We start from the raw sequence: 27,986 nt of genomic DNA on the forward strand, positions 1-27,986 counted from the left end.
CTATTTTATGTTTATAAAGTAAGAATTTGACTTAGAGATTGAACATTGAACTGAAGTAAAACAAAATCAAATAATGCAAAAAATCGTTCGAAAAATAATTCCTAATCGCATTCGTTTCGTCAGTTTTTCCTCGTTTTTCCACTCTTTCGCCACTCGTTTTGTTTTTGTTTTAAGCAAAAAATTATTTTTTAAATAACATTTCTAATAATTAATAATTATCTGTTTGCAGTCTTTGGTTATTTAATTTTTCTTTCTTTCTTTCTTCTTTCTTCTTTCTTTTCTATCTTTCCTTCCTCTTTTTTATGTATCCTCTCTTTTTTAAATCATATATTAAATATTTTCCGTATATATATACATATATATATATATATATGGGGGTGTATATGTCCTCGATGTTCTTTAGGTTTGCCTTATTGTGCTTTGGTGATTTTTGCTCGTGGAAAAACCGGGCACAAAACGTGGCTCAACTTAGTAGTCGGGACTGGAGTCCAGCAGTCGCTTCTCCGGCGTGAGATCCCCCTTGCGCAGTATGCTCCTGGCGGCACTGCATCCGTGCTCCATGGCCTTGCCATTGGTCTGGCCGAGTCCGCCGTCCGTCGCTCCGCCGGAGAGGCTCACCCCGTTGCCGCCCAGATTGCTGCCATTGATGGCCAGGGGCACTATGGGCAGCATGCTGCTGGTGGACCCAATGCCGTTGGCTCCTCCCGTTGTTGCCCCACCGCCGCCGCCACCGATGCCCTGACAGCGGCATCCTCGGCCCGCGAACCGGCCGTAGCACTTCTCGCACAGCTTCATGCAACCCCGCATGGGCCAGTAGAACCACAGGCAGGGCAGGAAGATGGAGAGGGCTCCCAGCCAGCCCCATCGCTGCGTCCGCTTGTAGGGTCCACAGGAGCAGGGATTGTCCACGCAGGGCGTGCCGTTGCCATCGTCGCAGTCCAGGTCGTTGTCCCGGGCACAGTGGTAGAACAGGGCCTTGGCACAGCACAGACAACTGGCGTAATCGATGACCGACTCGGCACTGCACAGGCACGTCTGGTTGCACACCCATGTCTGTGGCAAGGGCCGGGGGCTCTGGCACTGCTCGCAGCGGCAGCGTCCGCAACGGGGACACACTATGGGATTGGGGTTGAGCAGGCTGGGATCGCCGGCCATCACCAGGGGTCCCCCGCTGCCGGACACTCCACCTCCGTTCTGGAGTAGTTCCTCTAACGCATGCATGTGCTCCTTTTGCGCGGCCACACCCGGCTGTTTGGTGATGATGGGCTGGTTCAGACCCAATCCCAAACCCAATCTGGGTGGCTGCTTCGAGGCGGGTAGTGGTGGTGGCGGTGCTTTAGGGCTAGTGTGCAGGTGCGAATGTAGTAAGCCGTCGGTGTGGTCGCTTCCAAGGGACGTCGCCTGCGTCGTCGTCGCCAGTCGCGTTGCATTTTGCTGCAGGTGTTGTTGCTGGTGCTGCTGTTGCTGGTGCTGCTGTTGCTGGTGCTGCTGTTGCTGCTGATGTTGCTGCAGGAGTTGCTGTTGCTGCAGCTGCTGCTGCAGGTGCTGGTTCCTCTGCGGCAGCAGCAATAGATGGTGGGTGGTTGTCTGGCCATTATCCTGCTGGCCAGCCGGATGCTGCGACCGCGTCGCATGTTGCAGCGGCGTGTCCACATACTCGTTGGTTAGCCTTTCGGATTCGGGTCGCGGTTGAGCCAGTGTGACGGGAGAGGCGGGCGGCTGGCCCAGGGCGTTGCTCGCCGGCTCAGCGCTTTGGAAATGACTAAGGAAGTTGTTGTTTAGGCTGCTGCTGTTGTTGCTGACCAGCAGCGGAGCAGGTGCCGGCGGTCGTCTTCGCGTGAAACTCGAACTGGAACCAGACACCGATCCCGAACTGATGCCCGTCGTCGAGGAGGCCGTGCTGCTGTTGCGGCTCAGACTGCTGGGACGTTGCGGCAGGAAGGTCAAGTGGTGGATCTGATAGTCGTCGAAGTCCGCCGATGCGGGTATTATCGATATCGTATTGTTGTTATTGTTATTGTTATTGTTGTTGTGGTTGCTGTTGTTGCTCGCGGTAATACTAAGTTGTTGCTGCTGTGAATTGTTGTTATGGATTGTTGTCGCTGCTGCTGCTGCTGATGATGATGCACCCACTCCTTGTACGACGCCACTCAATGTCGGCTCCGGCGCCCTTGGTCGATGCACACGGGGTAATAACTTCGGGGGCCGGGGTGGCGCCAAGGGATCGCCGCCATTTCTGCGATCCATGTAGTGTTGTAACCAGGACTCCTCCTCCTCCCCCAGCTGCACTCCTCCACTGCTCCACTGCTCCACTGCTCCACTCCTCCGGCTCCTCCGCTGCTCCACGCTCCACGCTCCACGCTCCTCGCTCCACCTCGGAATCGAGAACGCACCTCCACCTCCGGATCCGGATCCGCGATCCTCAATGCCGCCGATCGTAGTTGCTGCGCCCGGACTCAGCTCGGTCTGCCTTCATCCTTTCGCAGATTCAGACAGCTGAATGCAGCGATTGCTTTCTGTAAAGGAGGGAAAAACACGGCAAATTAGTAGGGAAATTGGTACTGCTTTTAATGTAAATAATATTAAAAAAAAATTGCCTATTTTTAAACCGTTTTCATTTTTTTTAGAAAACACAACTAGTAAAAAAATCTCCTAAAAGTAATCCACGTTTATTTATCGACCCCGAAAGAAAATGCAAGAACGCCACGAATTGATTTTGCAGTTTTCCGCAGCCACAAAAATGGCACGTAGATGGGTTCGCCGAGCTTATGGATAAACACAAAATAAATAAGAGCCCAGAAATAGTAGAAATAGTAAAATAGTCCAGCCAGCACGAGGCGTGCCCCTTGGGTCCAAAGTGCCAGATGCTTTTGTTTGGATTAAATGGCCAGAAGAAGAAGTGAACTTTTCTTAATGTTTGTAATTAATTCCGCAGCTAGGAAACCAAAAAAGTGAGAGAAGGTCGCCCCGTCACATTTATATATGTACAGATAAAGGCGGTTTCTTATTCATTTATTTTGTTTTTTGTTTTTTTTTTGGTATTTTTATGTAAACATCATAGGGCAACAACACACTGGCTTTATGATTATTATTATTGCGGTTCATAATGCTTTCGGGTTCACTCGAATCGGCGGGACATGATGTTTCGGAGATTGTGGCTCGTAGTTTCTAGTTTCTAGGGAAACTGGGCTTGGCCCTACTGCTAAATGTTAAAGATCAAATTGCTTATTTATGCTGGAGTCGAGTAGTAGTAGTATTTTTTTGGGATCCAAACGAATACAAACGAATGTGCCGCCCTCGACACCGCTAACCCCCATTATCTGCCTTAATTGCTTTCACCCCGCCTATCAGATCCGATCCGATCCGATCCGATTCGTCCGCAATATTCAAATTCAGAATTCCATTCTCGCTTTTCACTTATTTCCGCTCCGCCACGTATTACGTAGGGCCATAAAAACAAATGGGAATAACTTTCATAATTGTTCGATTTGGCATATCAAAAGGAAATTAGCGATTCGTATTCAGAATGAGAATGAGATTGAGAGTCTCGATTCCCGATTCATTTGCATATATATATAAATTCATATGTATATATAGTAAGTACCAATCGAGGGCGAAGAACGAAGCGTATGAATAAAGAATATAATGCTAATTGAACTTTGACTGGGTACATATTTCGGCTTTTGATGATGATCATGTTAATTATGGCACAATCGCGATCGCGAAATAAAACATTTTTATGGCAAAACAACTGTATTTTTATGGCATGTTCTTTCCGATTTTATAGCGATGCAGCAGTAAATCTGGTCAACGCGGCGTATGAGTAATGCGATCGCCCAGGGAAGATCGAAATGCGAAAAGCCGCCCGCCAGACGTCGCGTTTAGATAAATATTTGTTTACACATAATTAAAGGCAAGGCACGAGGTGGCCCCTGGCAAATAAGGAAATACAGGAAATTAATAAATGGCGTCTCTGTTCCATAAAAATTAACAAAAGAGCCAGCCAAACGAACAGCAGTATGCAAAACTATCAAGCGATATTGGCAATAATCACATTACCATTAAAAATAGTAAGACAATTATATTTCAAAGTTTCAGTTACAACAATTATTTTTTGCAATTTTAATAATTTTATTAAAAATAATTTTTCTTTTTTTTATGAAATTCTTTCTAAATATTTTCCATTTTAGAAAAGCCAAAAAGGACAAACAAAAAGGCAAACTTGGCAAATAAAGACATTAGAATAAAACAAAATCTTTTTTTTTGTATTCTTTTCACAAATGTTTCTTTTTTTTTACATTTGCCGGTTGCCACTATTATTGTGACCCCATCTATATGTGCGCCTATATCTGGCGATAAAAAGCCCAACGAATTATTATTATTATTGTGCCGCATAAAATTGGTTTTTAGCGCCAACGAATATTTCTCCGCCCGAAAAGAAATAAATATACACATATAGACTATACTATAGGTATGCGAGTGGGTCGAGTGTGTGCTTTTCGGGGGGTATAAAAATTAACACAAACGCCCACTTATTGACGTCATGTCCGGTACTCAAAAACAATTTTCGAGAATGATCACAATTGGGGAAAACAAAATAGAAAACCAACGAAAACACACGTCGTGGAGCTCTTTTTTTTTGGGTTGTGGCAGTGGCAGATCGCCACTGATTGCCAATAAGAAAATCGCGGCACAGGTCCCTCCTCTTTATATATTTGGCAATCGACTTTTTCGAAGGAGCGGGTGTGTAGAGAACTGTAAGCGTCATTTCAATTTTTTTCGTTCTTTGATATACAAAATTCTAGGTAGTAAACTATTTTTAAGCTTTTTTGAGAATGAATTTAAGGGGCAAAGGCAAAGGCAAAGGCTTTGATGTTATAGTTATAGATATAGTCCAATGAATTGTGTTCCAAATCGAAGTTGAGTTCTTAATTATCCATAAATTTGAGCCAGTAAAATTCCAATTAAAAGGTGTAAATGCGGCCATAAAAAACATATTCAAATTGCTCAATAAAAAATAAATAAACATCATACAACGTTTGACGCACACCCGAAAGTAATGCCAAGATTTCGATTTCATTCTTAAATTAATTGGGCACAGCAGATAGAATACAAACAAATTTGTTGTTTTTTTTGCGTTCACTCGATTATTTTTAATTGCGCTAAAATTCTTTTACCTCGTTGTTTTCTTTTTTTTTACGTTTTAACGTTAACGTTAAGCAAACTTTGACCTTGGATCACAGCAACGGCAGTGCCTGAATAAAAAATAAATTATTTCGCTGGCAGAGAGTGTGATTCAATGGCGCACGAAATGTGAAATGTGGCATTTGAAACGTTTTCATTAATAAGTGAAAATACGACGGGGGGCTGAAGGTCTTTGTCGCCGGGCAAATTCATTCAAACGATTCGAAGAGATTCGCCTTTGTTGGTTTGCGTTTGTTTGTTTGCTTGTTTGCTTGTTTGGTTGGTTGTTTGCACAAACAAGTGTCACTGCCAGTTGCGATTTAAATAAAATTATTTAAGGCAGGCGGATAGCCCAGCAACAACAACACAAAGCAAAGCGTTTTTATATAAAAATAAACTCTGGCAAAAATCAAATGCAAACAGGTTTTTTCGCTGCCATTCTGGTTAATAAGCCGGCGAATAATGTTTCTGGCGAACGAGATGTCCGATCTTTTGCCTTATCAGCGGCTACGTTTACCGTTCCAATTGTCAAATGAATTAATAAAAGTTATTGCCCAACGAGTAATGCCAGCATGACCCAATTAAATTTTAAACAAAAAACAACAGAAATAAGGGAAAATTAATTGCAGCTTCAATAGGCATTTTTCAGTGAAATTTAAATAAAAAGATTCAGCTACCTATAATTTATTTTAGCTTAACTTAGCTAAGATATTTAAATTGTTTACTAAAGAAATTATTTATTTTGTATTTTTTTTGTTAGGATATTTTAGATGGAATATATAAGAAAATATACTGAAATGCAAAAGTAAAAGGCATAAAAAAGAAATTAAAATACAAATTTAAAATATTTCTAGGGAGCTTTAATGAGCTTTTCATTACGCCTACTATGGTTTAGTTTATTTTAATGCTGATTTAGTGTTAACTGACCCATTTTTGGAATTGTCAGCATTGACGTTACAAAAAGTACGACTTGCAATTCATTTTATCATGTCTGAAAAACGTGCATTAAACTTAATGTGTAAAAAATGTTTAATTTTTTGCTCCCATTCAGATTTTGTGTCAAGTACTGGTATAGAAAAACTGGAAATATCTTGTCGGTAAATTCTTACATTCAAAGTAGAAGCATTGTTATAAAATTGTAATCGCAAATTGGAAATTTTTGTGTTTTTTCTAGGTAAATTGTATTTATCATGATGACATTGAAATTAGCAATAAATGCACTAAGCAATGATAGGTTTTTATCAAAAATATTGAATTTTTTTTGGTTTAGTGCTAAATTTTAAATCTACCGGTTCTAATCAAACTATTTAGGAGTAATGCCTTTGTTTTTTGTTTTTTATGCTGAATTTAAAATCTCCCTTTTGGGCTCCGGTTTTAAAAATATGGTTTCCGATCTCCTGCTAAATATATGCAGTTTGTGCGGATACACACGCTTCGAGGGCAGACACACATGAGTAGATAAATAAAATGCGAAGAGCGACAGATGAAAAACCTACACAGGAAACGCTAATGACTGCAGGCAACTCAACTCAACTCAACTCAACTCAACTCGGAGGGAACAAAACGCGAATGAGAAAACTGAAATTGAAACGGGAATCGCTTAATGTTGCTGCTGTTGTTGTTGCTGTTGCTGATGCTGATGCTGCTGCCACGACAACAACAACAACAAGAACAACAGCGACACAACCCAGTCACAGAGCACAGATCATTAAACTATTTAAATGCCCAACCGACCATATGTTGCAGCCACAGCAGCAGCAGCAGCAACAGCAACAGCAACTGCAGCAGCAACAGCAACAGCACAGCAGCAACATCAGCTAATAGTTTTCAAAGCAAATGAACAGCACATGTGGCAAAGGGCTCGAAAGTGTGTGTTAATGAAGGCACACACGCATACATACTCAAATACTGACTAGTATACTCAAAAGTCGGCCTGAATGATAATTATCATAATGATGATTATGTTCATTCTTGTGTCTGGTTCGGTTTGGGTTTTCCTTTAATTTTTGTAGAAATCATTGAAGCCAACTCTGGTCGAGATCGGCGGAGTGGGGGTTTCTCGAGGGGAGCAGAAGAAGCCGAGAAGAGGCAAAAGATCAAATCACCAACAAATGAGCTGAGCCAAGAAGATGGCATCAAACCGGAGGCCCAGACTGGAGGTGGAGTGTTCAGAGATGTCGCCGATATGGGAACTGGTTCGGGAAAACTGTAGCTCCATTATTGGGTTACCTGTTTTTAAGAAAAACTATATGGCTTTTCCTCAAAGTTTATTTTCATATACAAGGAATACTTTAAGTTCCTTAGAACATGTCGAATATTGTAAACTGGTTCTGAAAAATTGTATGTCTATTATTAGGATACCTATTCGTAGGAAATACTATATTGCTAATACTGAAAGTAAATCATTATAAACAAATGTAATGGTACACTACTTTAAACAAAGCATGGCTTTCATAAAACGTTTCCTATTTTAAAGAAAAGCTGTAGCTTTTACTACAAGTTAAGCTTTATATTGGCTACTATAAATATTTTAGAACCACTATAATTTCTCAGAAGACGAGAATAATAATACTAGTTTGATTCCCTCTATAATATTATACAACAACATTTAATTATCAAAACAAACATATATAGTTGTAAGTTTACTTGAAACTCCTAGCAAGTTAACCAGTTTAACAGTTACTTTTTATAATTTTAATATTTTAATAAAATTAATTGAGAAAATAATCTAAAAAATGTGTAATTAAGATAAGGAATAACGTTAACCCACAATTTCAGTAAGTTAAGATATTGCAATCGTAAAAGTTTAAAACGTAGTAGGGAAATAAACGACTTTAAACAAGATCTTATAGCAAACAAACTAGTATCCCGAAGCTACTTGAGTTTATTATAAAGTTACTCAATTTATCTGCCAGTTAAATACTTGAACTATAATAAGATATCATATGCAATATGGTTTCTGATGTAATAGGTAGCATGTGTAATAAAACAAATAAACAATTTTAGATGAGAACTAGTTCCCCGAGGCTGCTCAACTCTTCTCCCCCCTCACATTTCTCTGGGTTTACAATGCTGGTCTGTTCTGTTGTCTGGTCTGGTTTGATCTGGTCTATAGGTCTGGAGAACGCGAAGAAGAGGCAGCAGAAGAAGATGAAGAAGAAGAAGAAGAAGCCCATAAACTACAAGTGATCGACCTTAAGATTTTCTCGGGCTGATTGTCTCCGTGCCACACGATCTGTGTTTTCTCTAGACTCCAGCATCCCGAATATTTCGAATGGGAATAATGATTGTGTGTGCGTAAAGTAGGTAGATTTCAGGTAGAATTCTACACCACAAGTTGTAGTTGTAGTTGTAGTTGTAGTTGTAGTTGAAGTTGTTGTTGTACCATTATGACTGAAGTGAGTTGCAGTTAAGTGGCAGCCAAAAAGGAAGCTGCAACATGTGTTACCCTGCCATTCTGCCTTACTTATTTCCACTGTGCGTAAGTGGTGTTCCATTGTTGTTGCACCTTTTGTCTGCAACAGCAGCAGCAGCAGCAGCAGCAGCAACACTATTGCAACAGCAGCAACATCGGTCCAAAGAGATTGAGATTCCACTCCACCAGTTCTCGTCGCTCAGCCTTATAGAAAATCATCCACATCCACATCCAACAGATGTTTTCTATGTTTCATTGTGAAAAATTTTCTCTTTTTTTTTCTCAACGGTTAGGTTGTTTTTCCTTATCTAGCCGTCTCACTCTTTGGGTGATTGCTCTCCTTTCATTTTGGATTTCTATTTCTATTTCTTTTTTTATTTTTTGCCCGTCCTCCTTTGTTGTACTATAATTCTCAATCGCCTGCATTCGGTTCATTCTTGAAAAAGGTGCACTCGCATAGTAAATGGGGTATTATAACAGAACAGACTGAACTGAATGATCGGTTGCTTCATTGCCAGGGAATGATATGTGGGATGATTTATTTGCTTTTCGTCTGGCAAACGAAATCAGATTATGAAAACGAAAACAAAAAACTTCACCTAAATGTTATGTTTATGCTTCGAAAAAGACTGTTTTCTTTGCTTTGGGCTAAAACTTGAGATTTTTGTGGTTTAAAAATAAGTTTCAACCTAAATACAAATTTATGTTAGGAATAAAATTAAACTTATTTTTTATACAATTTTAAGCCATTTTCATTTTTAATCCAAAACCTACTGACCTTAAAAACTTTTTTAACTGTCAAATATTGTTTAGATCTTATGTGATGTACAATATTAAATTATTTTTAAATTAATGCGAATTCTCAGAAGTTTATTAGTACACTACAAATCAACAAAAACAAATAAATATAAAAGCATCGTTTAAATAGGATTTAGTTTTTATGCAAAACTTTATATTTGATTATTAACAGTGAATGTTATAAATAGGTTGTAATTTTTTAGTTAATCAAACTGGAGAGCACATTTTGAAGCTACTGCTTTGGAAGTCGGTTTTCCACAACTCTTTAAGTTTTCCCACGCAGTGGAGCCTCCCTCCTTTCGTCTGGCATTATAATTTCGACATGATAATACAGTTACCTTCCTGCCGGCGATATCTAGATACGATGATACCATAGAAACCCGTGAACCAACCTCCAACTCCCGGATCCCCGAGCAACGCCCACACTTTGCTAGACATTGTGGCCCAACCCTCTCAACGTGAAAAGCGGGGAATGCTGAATATAACACACAATGTACAATGTACAATGTACAATGTACCATGTATCATGAAGGCAGGGCAAAAAGGCACAGGCACACTAATAGAGCCATGAGCATAGAGCATACACATAATTTTCTATATCTAATTTGCGTGTTCTATTCAAAAATTCCGCTCACATCCTTACACGCGCAAACGCCCACACACAGGCGACAGCTGGCCGAGTGCCTGAGTGTTGGTGAGTATCTGTGAGAGCGACACTCTCTCACACACACACACACACACACACACACACAGACAACACTCATTGGGTTGGCCCAAAAAAAGAAGACTAAATAAATAATAAGAATTGCACAGCAAACTCATGACATGCTGGTGATGACGTCAATGGAACACGCACACACACACACACACACACAGACAACGAATGCCAGGTTGTCTGTCTCTGTGTCTGCTATATAAATTTCCCTGCTATTTATAGAGTCCTTGCCCCGAAATAGCAACAACAATTGGGTCCCCAATAGGCCCGCAAAAACCACCCGAATTTTCTCAAGCCTCCAACGCCCCTCAACTTCCCGAAAAAAGAAAGAGAAAGTCCAAATTGGCGAGAAGGCAATGTAAACAACCTGACCCGCCCTAATGTGAATCAACACAGAATCAGACACAAACACATATACACATCTTCCCAAAAAAAATGGAAGCATACAACCGCCCAACCACCCAGCCACCCACTCACCCACACAAACGCGAAGGCAAAGCCAAAGTTGATCAAAGAATGAGGCTAAAAGTGCGTGACTTTGGCAGGAAACTTTGTCTCAATGGCTAGAGATGTCAAGAGAACCTATTTAAAAATATCGAAGAAATATATTGAAAAAGTTTAAAATTTTAAATAGTTACAACTTCAAATGAGTTTCGAAAGACATATTAAAAAATGAATAAAATCAGTTATTTAGAGATACTGTCTTAACTACAGTTTATTTATCAATTTAATAATAAGGTACAAATATATTATAGTAAAGTAATAAATTCAACAACTGCAATAAAGTTTGGACGGAATAACCTAAGGTCCTATTAAAAATCAATCAATATCATCAGCTATTTAGAGATAATGTCATAACTACAGGTTAAAAACATGTGACAAAACTCTAACAGCAAATTTAATATATGTTAGGGGCTGAGTATTTTAATGCCATATTTTTATATGTATTTGTACTGCCGAAAAATATTCTTAATAAAAACAATATAATCCTAAGAACATATTCAATTTTATAACTATAACTTCAAAATCGGGCTATTCTTGCATAACAGAACTTAAAGAATTTCCCCCCAATTAAAATCCACAACTTTTCGTGTCACGAACACACCCCCAAAATGCCAGACACACCAGCAAAAAGACAACCCAATGCAACCCAACCGCCCACAAAAGCCGCACAGATACACGCACTTGACTCGTCTGCCTCGCTCCTAATTTTCCTCATTTTCTACGAAGCGTGGCAACCGAAATCTATTTTTAGCTCACGGATTTTCCAACGAACAAAAACAAAAACAACAAAAAAAAATAAAAGGAAAAAAGGGGAAGAGAAGCGGAAAGCCAGAGTCTTGTAGTGCATAATATCCATATCCCCAGAGCTTCGCTACCCCACCTGAAATTTTTTTTTTTAGATAAGACTGACGGGGAAAACTGACTCTTAAAGTGTTTTTATGGGGGGTGGGTGGTTTGGGGGATGGGTTTTCCACCCAGTTGAGGTCTCCAAGGAAGGCTGCGTGGGCTCGTCTTCAGGTCACCTACGCTCACACGCAGATATAATAAATACACACAAAGTTCTGGCCCACGCTCGCTCAGCTATTTTCGACCCCACGTGGAGAAAAATTAAAAAAACCATACCAGTTAGACTTAAAAGCGTGGTAATTATACCCATTTTATAATTTACTTAAAAGGAATTTCGGATGTGCGTTGTAAAGAGTTTTTAAATTGATGTGTTATTTTTAATCACTTCACTATCAAATCAGTTCCTTATCAACTAATTTTAAGTAATTTTAATATTGTAGAATATTTATTTATTAAATGGCTTTGGGAATACACCGCTTAAAAGTATTATTTAAATGTTACAATTTTAAGAGCAATTATTATTTCTATAAGTTTTACTTTAAATTGTCTTTTATTAAATTCTATGAACAGGAAAAGCTATGTTTGTTTCTGAAAATATTATTTTAATATTCCTCCAATTTCCTGAGACTGAAAAATTAATGTTTTAATTCTATTATTAAATATTAAAATACTATGTTTCTGCGAGTATTATTCGAAAGTTTTTCAATTTCTGAGGATGTATATAAATTGTTTTTAAATTCTAAAAATGGAAAGAGCTATGTTTAGTTATGAAGTCTATCTTGTTATTAACAATTACTAAATTCTGAAAATAAATTCCAAAGTCACTCAATTTCTAAAGATCATTATATTCAATGATTTTCTGTTATCAACTATTTTTTTTCTCGGTGCACTCGTGCAGACTTTGCATATGAAGTGAGGATAAGGACGAAGGGTGAGTGCAGCATTTCGCATTTGTTTGGACGTGTCCAAGTTGTCACCTGCTGGTGGCAAAGGTCACGCCCAAGCAATTGCATTACGAGTTGCCAGTCCAATTCAAAGGGCTGTCATAAGCAGTTACCGCCCGCCGCCACCCATTCCCCACAAGAATGTCATCTTTAGCTCACTATATCCATGCTGACTGCTCTGTGCATCATCATAATCATCATCATCATCATCAGCATGTTCATCATCAACATCTTTGGCTTTATCATGGGCTGTCGGCGTCAGCCATTCATTGACGACAATTCTATGGGCCAACGATTTGTTTTTGCTAGCTGCGCACACATATAGTCGGATATATACCGATGGTTGGATATCTATATATATTTATAGCGAGCTGTGCCTGTGTGTTTAGGCCATTTCTAAAGACGCTCGATTAATGAGCGTTTTGTATGCGTTGCTCGACCACCGCCTCGCCTCTTGGGTGGTCAACAGAACCCTCGTTTTCAAACTAAATAAACGGAAGTGAGCGTGGGCTGATCTGGAAACGCCCCTCCTTCCCCACGCCCATGAACAAAAAGGGGGTGCAGTTATTGTCTTAGTTTGCTAATGGACAAGATTTTCCAGGAAAGCCTCAAAACGTAGTTAGAGCCATGGAAAAGAGCTTAAACGAGGGGAATATACAAGAGGAATTGTGCAAAAATAGTAATAGTAATCAAATCGCAAATTATTTGCAGGGATAGAGTGTAGGGCAAAGCCAAAGTCTTTAAACCTTCATTAGAATTATTGTTTTTTTTAGTAATACCAATAGATCTATAATAAGTATTGGTTTATTTTTTAATTAACTTTATTGAACTATATTTCTTATTAAAGTGTGTAGAACAAATATTTTTGTAATTTACTTTTTCGGAATACTTTTATGAATATGTATCTATATATATATACATATAAAATAAAATAAATAAAATATAAAATCCAAAATTTACAAAATACTTAATTGCATCAAAGTCATAATCCCTTTAAATGTATATACTTCACTAAACAATTCAGTCAAACTTAGTTACACAAAAAATATAAACGCAAAGAATCAACATCAAAATCATTTTCCTATTTGCCTAAAGCCTTTTTGTAATTACTTCGTAGACCCATTAATTAATGATTAACCCCAAAAAGATGTTTTATATGCTCAAAGCCCCTTTGAATTTACTTCGTACGCTTTATAAATCCACTAGTCGTCAGCTCTTTCAATTGCAATTGTGTGTTTGGCCCCCACAACAAACACCCGACTGGTTGTTGTTGTTGTTGTGGGATTTATTTTTAAAAATTATAATTTTCAAAAATAAAAAGGCCATTTTTCGCTGGCGTTTTTTTTTTATTTGTTTTTTTTTTTTTTGTTCAGCGTCGGTGCGACGACAAAAATAATGAAAATCACATGTTTGCTTGCGGCATAAAAATGCTTGTTGTTGTTGCTCTCAGTTCAGTTCAGTTGAGTTGAGTTTTCGGTTTTGGTTTTGGTTTTGGTTCTTGTTGGGCTGTCATTTGGCGTTTTGCTTTGCTGGCAGCACAACACAACACAGCACAACAGACATATCTTATAGATACTTTACTATATATGCGCCATGACTATCTATATAGAGCCTATCTGAAATCTCAACCCATTCTATACCTTTTTTTGAGTTCAGTAAATGTCACTTGGGGTGAAAATTGCCATCGTTCTAATATATATTCTGGTATTCATATGCATAGATTATAATAAACACTTTGCAGTTGGTTTTCTATGTTTAGTTGAGCCGTTGCTTCAATTATGTCGTCGGTTGTTGTCGTCAGCAGCGTACTTTATAGTACATATAGTATATAGAATATATACCCATGCCTTACATTTGGTAACTGTTTCGTGATTATCTATTCTTAGTGTTGCGAATGCAATTAATTTGCTGTCATTTCGGCCCCTCGCCTGTTGTTCGTGTAATTTTATTTCTGCTGGCTATTCTTGATACATCCCGAATAAGACAGAGGAAGATGTATGCATGGTATGGATATATATATAGACGAATTGCTATAAATCAGGTGCGCGGGAATTGGCAGCACAGGTTGGTTAAAGGCGGCGCGAGTCTACCATACAAAGTTACAGGTGATCTACAAAGTTTTGTGGACGAGCAACAAAATTGTATATAGTATATATTATATGGCATATACCCCTCGGAAGCCTCAGAAATCTCGGAAACCTTCACGACTTTCCCATCTATCTGGCTGTCTATTTGCCGTCTGCGTCATCAACGTCATTGTGGATCTGTGTGTCTAGCTGTTTATTTAGCTAATAAAAATTAAGCATTTAATTTATTTATTCAGATATGTTTGTGTGCACATGTTTTTGGCAGATACGAAACGCGAGAATTCCTTCTTTCCATTATGAATGAAATTTGTATTTGTGTATTTGTGTATTTTTGGCTATGACATAAATTCAGAACAGCAAAACAGAGAGAGAACTCACAGCAAAACGCAAAAGAAGGCCACTTAATTCAATTGAAAATTGGTAAAACCCTCGGCCGATCGATCAAAAAAATGTTAACTTATCGCTTGAAAAGTTTTTACGCCTCTTTTATTTATTCTGCCTCTCGTTTCCGTTAGCCCCAAAAATTAACAGCCAGCAAAAAGTAAATAAACTTAAATATTTTTCGTTGGTTTATCAGTTCTCTCCCCGTCTTCCTCTTTTTCTTCTTTTTTTTCCTGATTTTTTAAGCGTGTGTCAGCGTGAAAAGAAAGCAAAAGCAGCAGGCAAAGCCCCGAAAAAACGAGCCTAATACCTTTCTGGGGGTCTCTTATCGAGCCACAAAAAAGTGCTACATCGATGACGAAACTGCCTCACCTCACCTCACACACTCTTTGGCTTGGCTAGATTAAAACCAAATCGAAACCCATCGAAAATGTGTTTAAAAATAGAGTAGAAAAACAGGCTCAAGTGTCCAAAGGTTTGCCACACAACACAACACAGCACAACACACATCACATCACATCACATCACATCAAAACAAAAAGTGTACAAAGAAAAAGTGGGCAACTGATTAGAAGGGTTTAGCTAAAGTCAGTCGTCAGTCGACTGATTTGTGAATGGAATTCTCTGTGATCGATCGATCTCTGGATCGTTGGTTCGTCGGATCGTTTAAATCGCCAGATCGGATCGAATCGGATCGACTGGCCATTATCAGTCGATCGCTGGGCAACAATGAAACAACTTTATAAATTCATGTTCTAGAATTTCTGAATTTCTCCGCAGATGCAAGCCGAATCGAATTGATTTGGAGAGCAATTTATATTCAATAAAAAGTGATACTACTGATATTCTCCTGTATGCGAGTGTGTTGGGGGGATTATCTGTCTGGTGCGATCAGTAAATACCGAATACTGATGGGAGACGAGGCCAGACAAACAAACAACTTGAAATGTCAGTTAAACATTTTGTTCGGAGCAGACGCGAAAAAAAATATATCAAATAAAAAACAGGAAAATTTATTTGATTTTACTTTGACAGTTAATGCATTTATATATATTTATATTTAGCACTCTCTGGCGAGATCAAAGCGATTCTATCTATAGAATGTTTTGTATTCTTCAATGAAATTCTAGAGGGCAGTATGATTTGTAGTGCGCAAAATATATATGAAAGAAGGAAAAGCAATCAATTTGTCCAACTATATAACAGATTACGTTTTAGAGATGAAGAATCAAAATAAAATTTTGTTTTATTTATAAGCATGAAGATTGTTAACTGTGGAACAGAAACTATGTGTTATAAAATAATATTCATAAACGAAAGATCAGTTTACCTTATAGTTAACAGTTTTTTTATTTATTTCTGTTAGATTTAAGCATCTATTAATTTTTTAAATTCAAGTAGTAGTACCTAATCATAAAATATTCAAAAGCATCTGAAATATTTGTATATTGCTTCCCGATTTTTGAAGATCTGTTAGTGCTTGTGATGCTTTATATTTCTTCCTAAACGCTGAACACCAATTATGTTTATTTTCAAAAAAGAAAAAACATGTCACGATGCAGTCATAAATTAATCAGATATTTGCATGGAATATAAACATATACACCAATTATTTCTATCAAGAATTGTGCATTTCCTGGCAATCCATCTGGCCGAAGGTTAGACGCCAAAACGTGATTAACTGAAATTGCTGCTGCATTTCAGTGCGGCTATGTATCTATGTATCTACGTATCTACGTATCCGAGGGATATATCTTGGCAGCTGTGGGGGCGAAACTTACATTGATTTTCAAAAGCAATCCGTGGTGCAAATTCCGTAATTTATCACCATAAATGTGTGTGCTGTAATTTATGTTGTGTAATCCTTTTTTTTTTTTTTTGCTTCGTCGTGTATCCAAAATATGTAGCTTAAGATTTTTGGTTATAATCCAATGGCGTTTTGGAGCGGGGGTTCTTTAGATTCGACTTACTCGCGATCGCGACTGCTCGATTTATTTAGCATTTATTAACGATGATTTTTCGCTTTGCTTTCTTTCGCATTTCATTCACAAAAGTAAATTTAATTAACACAAAAACGACGCCGGCGACGGTTGTTTGATTTTGTTATTATTTTTCGCCCAGCCTCGTTTTATTTTATATTCGCTGCGATTTTTGGCGTGCCAAAAAATAATAATAATCAACTTTGGCGACCGGCGGTGGTATATTGTTGTTGCTATTGCTGTTGCTGTTGTTGTTGCTGCTGCTGCTGCTGCTGCTGCTGTAGTAGTTGTTGTTGCTGTTGTTGTTGGAGCAGCGACGTCGACTGCGCTGCTGGCGTCGCACAATCACACACAGATACACCAACACACTGAAAGCGGGGGCCACGTCGTCGTCGCCTGTGTGCGGCGAATGTATCTGTATCTGTGTGTCTCGTCTTGAGTAAAAAATATTTTTATGCAATTTTATATATGTACGTACATATATATAAAAATATTTGTGTGCGCGAGAGAGAGACTGTTGTTATTTGAATTTGTATTTTATTTTTTTTTGTTATTTGACTTTTAACCAACACGTTTTGTATTTGATTGGCTTGAGTTGGACTTTTTTCTCTTTTTTTTCAAATAGCAATTTGCATTTGTAGGCACATGATTTCCATTGGAAGCGATTGTGGTTTGGTAAACTATTTCTATTTCCCAAAAATAAACACTCACTTTTCACCACACACAGAATATTTTTCAAGTGATTTTCGGCTTGTTGTGTTGTGTTGTATATATAAATATATATATGCGGTTGTTTAACGCGGCTTTGTAGTGTTTTGTTTTGCTTAACAGGTTATTGTTTGTGTTGCTTCGAAAAAAAATGTTGCAGTTTGATACAAAAGTGGCTTGGTTTTTGAGGAAATCGGAAAGACAGCGAACGCGGCAGTCGCGGCAACCGCTCGTCACGAGGTTTTGAAGCGAAATGAAGCGAAATGAAGCGAAATGGGCCGCCGCTGGTTGGGAACTTGGGTGAGAGCCGAGTGCTGTCAGCCGAAAGAGCGATTTCCCAACAGCAGTGTTAAAACACAGCGTTTTGTGGCAGAAGTACAGAAATTATTGTTTCTTAACAGGTTTGGGAGAGCGAAAAGAGAGAGGGCGCGCTGCTAAGGCGCTGTTGCTCGAAATGAGCCCCCCTGTTAACTCAGAGAGGCGGCGAATTTGAATTAACAACCGGCGATCACTAGTCGCTTTTTTTTCTTTTTTTTCGCCTCTTAATTGAACGAAATTTTTCATTCTCAATAAGTTACGGGTGTGTGTGAGAGAGCATTTGCTGAATGGGTGTTTTACGGGTGTTTTTAAGGGGTTACTCATGAGTTTTCCTATACAATTTTTAGGAAAAACTATATAAAATCATTTAAAATTTATTTTTTTGTTAAAATACTTTAGAAACCTTTTATAAGACTAAAAAACAAGCACAGGAAATGCTGGCGGCGAATTGAACTGACGCACACACTTAAACTACAGCGAATGTATATGTGAGAGCAAGTATCTCTCGCTCTCGGGCGGCGAATTCGTATGTAATACAGCGGTTTTTTTGTTGTAAAGGCACATGGCAGGCGATGAACGGCCTTAGTTGGAGACCCCCAAGCTCCCCCCCGCCACCCCAAAGCCCCCCTCAAACTTTTTATCAAGAGAGGGAGAAACAGAATGAGAGGGAGAAAAAGAGAGAACGGGAGAGGGAGAGCACCAGCGACTTTTCGTACTAAAAACCAACCGGACGTTGCCGCCCCTGGCCCCCCAAATTCCCCGCCCCCTTCCTCACTACCAGCCCCTCCCCTCTTACCCCTCCCCCATCGCGGCTATCTTTGTGTCTGTGTGCTTTCTTGTGTTTGTGTAAAAAACGGAAATTGAAAATATGCCAACTTGTAGGCGCGCTCGTTCGTTTTCAGCGGTGGGTGGTGGCGAGGGGGGTTTATTTTGAGAGGGGGCTGTGGGGCGGGGGGTCGAGGCGAATTCATGCCAGTTTCTTTTTCATTCACTTAAATTTAAATGCAAACAGCGAACAGCTCGCTGCGCAAACAAACAACAGAGCAAAGGCAAAGGCAAAGGCAGCCACAACAACAGCGAAATACGGCAAATACAAAAAATACAAAAACCATAGCAAATACAGCAAAGTCAAGCGACAGCTGGGCCCCCCGCAATGTTCAAGCCCCTCCACGACCCCCCTGCCCACAGCCTCTGCCTTCAACACACCATTAACCCTTCTAGACTCTAAGAATTTTTTTGCTTTTAAATACCATTTTTTTCGAATTTTTTAAGTTAGTTAAGTAAAGTTAAGTTAAGTTAGCTCTAAGAAAGGTTGAAACACTCAAAAATAAATATTCCACCTGTTTCTTGGTTTATTTGTTTGAGAACAAGTCGGTTTATTCTTTTAAATTAGGTGATTAATATTAAAAAAATAAATTAAAAAATTAACATTCCAGCAGTTGTAAATATAAATTTGTTTTAGTGATAAACAAGAAAGAGTTTTTTTATACAAACAACAATTTTTTAGAGCTAAAATGATTGGTAATGCCAATTTCAATATTAAATTAAAATCTTGACCACCAACCCGATCTTGGTCATCCCAAAACCATTGTCTGTATGGGGTTAAGCAGCTGACTTGCCTACGCGGCGAATCCCGATCCGAACAAGTTTTCCACGAATGGGTGTACTGTCGTCGTCGCTTTTCCGGCCGTTGCGTGCATAAACTTGGTAATTTTCCCCGTCGCCAATTTGCCAATCACCTCTCGGCTCTCGGCTCATTTTCCATATTATCTGCGTTTTTCCCTCAATGAATTTTTCACCACGCAAGTTTTCACCCAAACTGTAGCAGCCAGAATTTAAAAAATATATCTAACAAATACTGTATTTGTTTTAAAAACAAATACAATAAACTGAATGATATGTTTTAAACGTTGTAAATAGTGAGTTCATTTTCCAAACAGAAAAAGGTATGAAAAAGAAACGCTGACTGCGCTGCTAACTGCGCCGCGTTGGCTTTGTATGAATGAAAAATACGCACACACAGGGAGAAAGTTGGGGGAGGGGTGGTGTCGAACGGGGGGTGGGGGATTGTATCTATGCGTGGACAACTCAAGATGTTCATCCATGTGTGTGTGATTGGGTTTCCAGCCACTGAGATGGTGTGTGTGGACGTGAGTACGTTGCATGAGGTAAGCACAAGATGTTGTGCCCACGTGTGTTCGTGTGTGCGTGGAAATGCTGGGCTCAGGTGAGACATAGGTGGAAAATCATTCACACCAAAAGGTAAATTCATTGACCAAAAGTCATTCAAAACAAACAGTAAATCAAACATTAGTACGAATTTTGATCTACAAAAAAGTTTACACAACTTTAATTCCTGGTACAGTTTTTATAGAAGATTCGGACGTTGTTTTTAGGTATTCCATCTAAATTATTGAATGTCTTTAAAATATCACTATGTTTTAGTATCACTAAGATGTATTTCCTTAGAATTCAAACATATTTCTGATATTTCTTTAGCCGAACAATAGTTTCTAAACATTTCTAAACTGCTGACATATCACAAAACGAAACCAACGAATCCAACAACTCGTGTATCTTGAGTGTAAATGATGTTGAAAAAGCAAACACAACAACGCGACTGGTTGTCGTTGTTTTTGTTGTTTTCCCCCCACAAGTTGATGTTGTTGTTGTTGTTGTTGCTCTCGAGCAGAGTTGTCGCGGCCAAACTGAAGCGGCGCGTGCGGTTTTCAAGCTCGACAACTCTGGCCTGTAAATCTCCAACTCAAACTCAAAAAACCAGTAGCATTTTTCTCAACGCGTCGAGAGGAAAATGTGATAAACTACAATGAAATCGGTATGGGTGTTGTCTAATAAGCCAAGCCAATCGAAGAGTAAACAAAGTAAAGTATCTCTGGGATTTGAAATCCCGAGATAAGTTTGAACTTTCCCGAAAGAAGAAACCAACGGGGAAGTGAATGCCTTTTTTCGGTTACTATGGGGCGTAGTATCTGTAGAATACAAAATAAATAAATGGCATATTCCAAATAGGCGCAGATACACAGATACACGTATTTGCCATGCAAATTTCTCGCTCACATAAAAATATCTCAATTCTCAACTCTTTTCAAGAGAACATTTCGACTTGCGGCGAAATGGCAAGTGCTCTCTCTCCCTGTCTCTCTCTCTATCTCTCTGTCTGTCTCTCACAGATACAGATACATTCGCCTGGCGTTCGGCTTCGCTTCGTTTCGTTTCGCTTCGTCTTTTTTATGAATGAAATGAACGGGCCGCGATTATAATGAATGGAATTGGAGGTCTGCCCGATGCTCTGTCGACGTCGACGCCGACTGCGCCGCTGGCCTCGTGGGCAAACACAAAAATTGACTTTACAAATTAAATATATATATTGTTCATCTTGTGTTTGTTTTTTTTCTGCCCTATAACATGTATTATATATAAGTATTTTCATCGAATATTGGTTAGCATGCAATTTTTTGTCGAGTTAACTCCATTGAAGAGTACTTAAGGCAGGTATTCACTGGATGTCTTCGCCGCAGACGAGTCGTCGCCATAAATCAGAGTTACAATACGGAAAAAATACACCGTATATGGCCATTTTTTCGACCAGATTTTGCAGACTGGCTGGCATCAGTGGCGTAGGTGGCGATTGCCGATTTGGGGATTAAAAACACTTAAAAAATTTATCGTAAAATATTTAAGAAATTTGTTTTGTTATAATTATCAAAGAGGAAAGCTTAGTTTCCGATTTTTAAGGCCATCATAGCTCATCAAGGAATTGAGTAGGTGATTGTAAGAATAAGTTTCAAGTCAAAGCTAGCAAAGCTACAATAAATAAATATTTTCACTATGAACCCAAGTTAAATGCATGCATTTATAAGTCAAAAGGTCAATTATATATATATATATATATATATATATGTTTAATTATCGCAACGCAAAATGTTTACTTGCCTGCTAAAAACCGAAATTATTTATTTGCAAAAATCTGGTTCACAATGTATACAATGTATTTTAAATGTTAAGCCAATAATAGGTATATACATATAGTTCCCAAGCTTCTTATCTTTCAGATAATATACAGATAAAATAAAACCCCCTTTTTAGATCAAAAACTTCTGCAAGATCCACTCTACGCCACTGGCTGCCATAATGAAGTCTTGACAAAATTCCAGCCTTCCTATGTGGGCGTTCAACATTTGGCCAGATCTAGTCACAAAAACTAAGCAAAAATCAAATGGAGATGGGAAAAAAAAGAAACATTTACATAACACGCCTCATTTGAAGCAAGTTGCTCAGGTTTTCCCCAGTAGTCCCCCAAACATGGCCCGATGAATTGGGAATCGGGCCAGGCCGTATGTAAATCGAATATCTACCCCATCTGGAATCAGGAGAAACGAAACTTTCTTCGCACTGAGCAAATTTCCTCCAGAACAACAGCATTTCGAGTATCTGTATCTCACAGATAAGAATAATGGTTTATCAGTTATCAGTCGCCTGAGTCACGGGGCTAACTCGTGACTTGACCAAATGCAAAACAACAAACAGTTTTGGCGTTGTCTTTGTTGTTTGCCAATATTGATAACACCGCAGGTAAATATTTATTATTGTGGGAAATGTATTTCCTTGGAAAGATTTCTGTAGAATGAAGAAGTAGAATGTAGAAGTTATGAATGAAATTAGTTTGATGGCTTCATTGAAAAGGTTAATCGAATGATGTAAAAAAATCTATAAACATTTTTAATTGTATTAAAAATGGTTATGTTTTTTACAAGACCTTTTTAAAAATATATAATATTTATAATAATACCATAAGAAAAAAGAAATTATTTTTTAGAAAATTGGTTTAAACTATTTAATGTTGTATTTATGTAAAAACTTGTAATTTTCATGGTTCAAAAATTACACCAGCTTAAAAGCAAAATAAAATCAACAAATTTAACAAGTATTCATTTTTATTAAGTACTTATGCAGAAAATATATAACTAAAATAATCTTTGGCGGAAACGAAAGCGGAAATAATAAAACAAAGCCATGCATTAAATGTTAAACGGCGATTTTGTAGGAACACGAAAGGTCACAATAAATGATGACAGTTCTTAGTCATAATTTGTTTTCCTTAAATTTGTTCAAAAGATTTAATCTGCTCAAGTTCTTTGTTTAAAATTTACCCAACGGAAGCTATAGATTATAATATGAAACGTAAGCCAAAATGTTATCAGGAAAATGTCAACATAAAATGTCAAACTTTACGCCATACATTTGCTGAGAAGGAATTATAAATGCATGTTTAAATTATGGGCAAATTGGGACAAAGTAGGCTCGAAACCAAAAACCAAAGTGGAAGCCGCGGCTTTCCCTCCCGTCGGAGCTTTGCATATCATTAACACATGCCGTCGGAACCCCCACATGAAAAACTAAAAAACTATTTAAAATGTGTGTTTATTTTTTCTGTCTTCTCTCTATCAATGTTTTAGCTAAACAAATTTGTGACAAACGCAATAGCGACGGCAACGCCAACTCGCTTCCGTTGCCATCGATAAAGCATGAAAGTACACTTAAGAAAATATATAATATAAATAGGTATAATTCCAGAATCTGATTTTTATAAAATTTAATTCATCCATTTCAAAAAAATAAAGGGTTATATATAAAACTAAGAAGAGAATAAAATAATTATTAAAAACAAATAGGCTATCTATCAACATTTTAAATTATATCCAACAGTTAAATGCTTGAAAGAAATCTTTACATTAAATTTAATCTCAAGCATACTTTTAAAACTGTTGAATTTGTTTTTTTTTTAAATAAATTTTGTATAGTTTTATAAGGGCCTTACCTATTTATAAAAACCAAAATATCTCTGATTGCAACGAACTTAAAATAAAACCGTATTCATTAATATTATGTAAAAATTTGAACGTCTGACTTCAGAGAATTTCATATATTTAAAATGCTCTTTCTATATAAAACTTCAAGGAATTCAAGCTTCAATACTAAATTTTCAAATAAAAATAAGGCCGTTATTAATAACTTCTTGTTGTGTCCTAAAAGTCTTAACAATAATGACAAAAAAACTAGCTTATTGCCTTTTGCAATCAAACAAACAAAAAGAAAAAAATATTTTTAAAAACTATTTTTTCAAACTAATATTCGAGTAAAAATGTGGCCGTTAATAATAACTTTCTGTTAGGTAATATAAAACCTAAAGTTAATGACCAAATATATTATGCTTATCGTTTCCTGCAATTTAACAAGTAAATAAATATATATTTTTAAAGAACATTTTGTTGTAATATTTTTCAGATTGATATTTGAATAAAAATGTGAGTCAAAAATTTCTAAGGTTTATCGTTTTTTACAATTAAAAAAGTTGAATAAAAAAATCTTTGTAAATAAAACTTTTATTTTTTATATAACAGTTTTATATAAATTCGATTATATTCTTAGAATTTTTTTTTTTCATTATTTAGTAATTTTATTAAATTAAGTAAAACCAAAATCGAAATACAAATAATCACTCATAAACTGTGCAATAATAATAAAACTAATAGTCAACGCATTCTTTTGTTTTATTTTTTTTAGTTTAGTTTTGATTTACCTCAAATCTAATCCAAAACTTTAACCCAAACTTTATATCGTTATTTTTATTAAAAAACATAGTTCACAAACTTGTAAAGACTTTATGGTTTCGAGCGGTGTAAATCTCTATAGAAATAGAGAGGCCGAGTGGAGATGTGAGAAAAGCCCACTGCTGAAACTGGAACGCATAGCTCATATTTTGGTTTTGAGTAGTTGTGGCCACAAAAGGCGGGGGAGTTGTCCGTGCCCACATGACCTGGCCTATTCATAATTATATTGGAAGAGCCCCAGCCCCCGGAACCACCTTAAATGGAGCTCCATATGCGCCAAAAACTGGACACTCCGGCGAAAACCATTTATGGCACAAAAAATAAGTAAAAATTAATACAAAAAAAATACAAAAAAAGACGTTGGCACACCCATCTAAAAATGCCACAAATTCAGGGCACCGAGGATCGATGTGGAATGCCAATGCAAAGCAGAAGGTACAACTTTTGCTGATTTTGGTTAGGGCCGAAGGCAAAAGGAGTCACCAATGCAGACCAGTAGCCACATCCGCTGTCAAGTCTTTTGGGAAATTAACGCAGTTATTCACGCAATTATGTTACGCGACCGAACTGAAGAAAAGGTCTCCGAAATGCCCATCCCAACCCAGAACCCAAAAAAAAAAAGAAAACCGAAAACCCAGGGAGAACTAACTCGCAGGGAATTGGAATTCCAGCGACGATCAGCATGAAATGTGCGCATTAGTCTTGGTCAACGCCAGTCCCAAAAATAACTAATTGAACGGTACAGATACAGCGAAAACCTTAACCCACTAAGGTTCCTAAAAAAAACAGAACAAGTCCAATTTCTGCCAAAAGAGTATCTTCATAGAATTCCCATTTAAAATTAGTATTTTATTTTATAAATAATTGTTAGTATTAAAAAGCCTATATCCTAATAACACATTTTAAGCATTGAATATATCTAAAGATGTCTCAAAAATTATTTAAATATTTGGTTTTAATGTTGAGTTCCTTATTAAAAGGAATTATCATTTTAGCATACCTTTTTGAAATTATTATTTTATATTATTAAAAAGTATCCAGATCTACAATATAAATTCTATATCCAAAGAAGACTTATAGAGAAATCTTAATCTCATATTTTATAAATTATTTCGATCTAATAATTTAATAAAGCAGGTTATTAATCTATATAATAATTATAATAATGATAGTAATTGTCAAAGATATTAAACAGTTTAAGGAAAAGCATCTAATTTTTCTTTTTTTATAAAATGAAAATAAAAATGTTGATGCTATTTAAATACATTCGATTCGTTTGAAAAACTTTTCTTACAATATAAAGTAAAACTCTAATAGCAAAAACTTAAAGCTGGAAAAGAAAAAAACCTTTTTAAAATTAAAATAAAATATTATTCATTGTATAAAAGTAGTGGTTAATATGGGTTAAGATCATCAAATTCCTTGCGGGCCTCAGCCTCAGTGTGAGCTGGCATAAAAGGCAAAAGTGTGTCTCGGCTTTCAGCCTTCAGACTGATCTGGATTTTGCGTCATTATGATTCGCATACAGATTATACAAATTTCGTAAAAAGATATATAAGTATTTGGAGGGTCTGGCTGGTTGGGTATTCATGTTTATGAGACACATCTGCAGAAAACGCAGCGGGTAGCCGGCGAAAACACGATCTCCATCTCCATCTTCACTCCATGCTCATCAGCCAAACCAATTTCATTTCGAGATTCGTTCAGCTGTCGGTATTTGTGGGCTACTGTTTCGAATTTTTCAAAGTCGCCAAATAATTTTAATGATCTGGCACAGCGCACAAAGTACTAAATTAACTTAAGAGCCTTCTTCAATCCACTTTACCCCACTCATCCTCTCCGAATTTGTTGTTTCTTTTTATTTCGGGCAGTGAAAATGATTTATGGCATTCCAAAAAGCTTAAGCTTGAGAGCTACGGCTTCTGATTTGCCTTTGAGTTAAGCGAAAATAAAACAGTTATAGATAATAGCTTTTCAACAAAAATTTCAAGATGTTATTTAAAGACTAACCATAAAAAGAAACCATTTAAGGCAAATACTTTTAATAGTATACCAGCGAAACATTTTTTGTTTTATATTTTTAATAGAAAGAAACAGCTTAAAATAATTCAGGTTCACAAAGGAAGCCAATAAGGTAAAATTAATTATTATTAATTATGTTATTGAACATATATTAAAAATATTTACTTTTAAACAAAATAAGCTTAAGGCTTGTATCTAAATTTTTATTGCTTGTTTTTGCTTAGAGCTAATTTCTAAGTGAAGTGTGTCATTATATCAATATTGATTTTTTGAGGGTATTGTTGATTAATTTTAAAGAATATGTTTCATAATTTAATAGACATACAAATAATTGCCTAAGTGTTTAATTAGCAACAGTTTAAAGTGCTATACTATTAAAAGCAGGTAGCTTATAAAATAAATATTGCAATTATTTCGAAATACTTTTTATTTATTTAAACCTTTGCTTCTAAAACCAGTGCAGTTACATTATTTTTAATAGCTTTTCGCTTGATGAGCATTGGCCACTTAACCATAAGCACTCGACAGTGAAACAAAGAGTCAAGATCAAAAGTTGCAATTGCCAATTCGAAGGACTGGGGACATTTAAGACCACTGCCATTGTATTTTTTGTGTTTTTTTGTGAACCCAAGAAGGTGTATTGTATTGATAAAGATGGACGGCCAACAAGGAAGCTACTCACCAGCGGATGGTTCGTTGAAGTTCGTTGATGGATGAGCTCTGGTTAAAAAAGTTTTCTCGGCTCGTTCGATTCGATTCGACTCGATTGCAGATAATGCAGATAATTTGATTAGAGTTTGTTTGTTTGTTTCGGCACTGCTCGCTTCGGTTCGTTTTTGTTTGCTTTTTGGGGTTGATTGAGTTGTTTTGTTTTTTTGGTGGCAACTGTACTGGATGAGCTGCCTTTTGGTTAATTGATTAATGACACAATTGAGTCGAATTAAAGTATGGCAATCTCAGCTTTTATTTATTTGCCCGATGTAAAGGGGTGATAGTTTAGTATTACAAAACCAACAAACAAAAAACACTTTCACTTGTAGGCATTAAATATTACACATACGCCTGGTTAAACGCTAATTGCGTTGTGTCTTTTTGTCTGGGAAATCAACTACACAGCTAGCTATATATATATCGGTTGTATATATGTTTGGTGGATAGTTCTGCAAGTGGAATATATATCTCGGAGATTGCACGTTGAATGCAGCCTGACTCTCGTCCAGTGACTGAGCCCAAGTTGCACGACTTTTGCATCGGAGCTGCAGCCTCGGCCGAAGATGGCCGACAGGATGTTCGTTTTTTGGAGGGGAATCCCCATTCGTCAGCCGAAGTCCCCAAAAAAGCACGAATTGTGTGGGCTTCGTGCGCTTCGTGTGCTTCGTGTGGCATTCGTTTGCGATATTTCCGATTTCTGCAGGACTAATCCTGGCTGCTGGCTGCTGGCTGATGGCTGCTG

General features: G+C 37.4%; 1 protein-coding gene across 2 annotated transcripts; it reads right to left on the bottom strand.

The window, feature by feature from the left end:
* Window positions 1-269: 269 nt before the first annotated feature.
* On the bottom strand, window positions 270-27,497 carry LOC128259277 (protein sprouty). 2 transcript variants are annotated; one of them, XM_052991577.1, is made up of 2 exons: window positions 27,216-27,497; window positions 270-2,516 (listed from the first exon to the last, which is right to left on the bottom strand). In XM_052991577.1, exon 2 carries the CDS (start codon window positions 2,245-2,247, stop codon window positions 469-471), a length of 1,779 nt encoding a protein of 592 aa, XP_052847537.1. In that variant the 5' UTR covers window positions 2,248-2,516; window positions 27,216-27,497; the 3' UTR covers window positions 270-468. The 2 variants fall into 2 exon arrangements, with proteins under 2 accessions (XP_052847537.1, XP_052847536.1); XM_052991576.1 differs by lacking the exon at window positions 27,216-27,497 and adding an exon at window positions 16,656-17,829.
* Between the last annotated feature and the right edge of the window lie 489 nt (window positions 27,498-27,986).

This window comes from Drosophila gunungcola (genome assembly GCF_025200985.1).
Source record: "Drosophila gunungcola strain Sukarami chromosome 3L unlocalized genomic scaffold, Dgunungcola_SK_2 000005F, whole genome shotgun sequence".
Lineage (NCBI taxonomy): Eukaryota > Metazoa > Arthropoda > Insecta > Diptera > Drosophilidae > Drosophila > Drosophila gunungcola.

Excerpts from the sequence above, each read along its gene's own strand:
- LOC128259277 (XM_052991577.1), bottom strand. The coding sequence starts at position 2,247 with ATGGATCGCAGAAATGGCGGCGATCCCTTGGCGCCACCCCGGCCCCCG.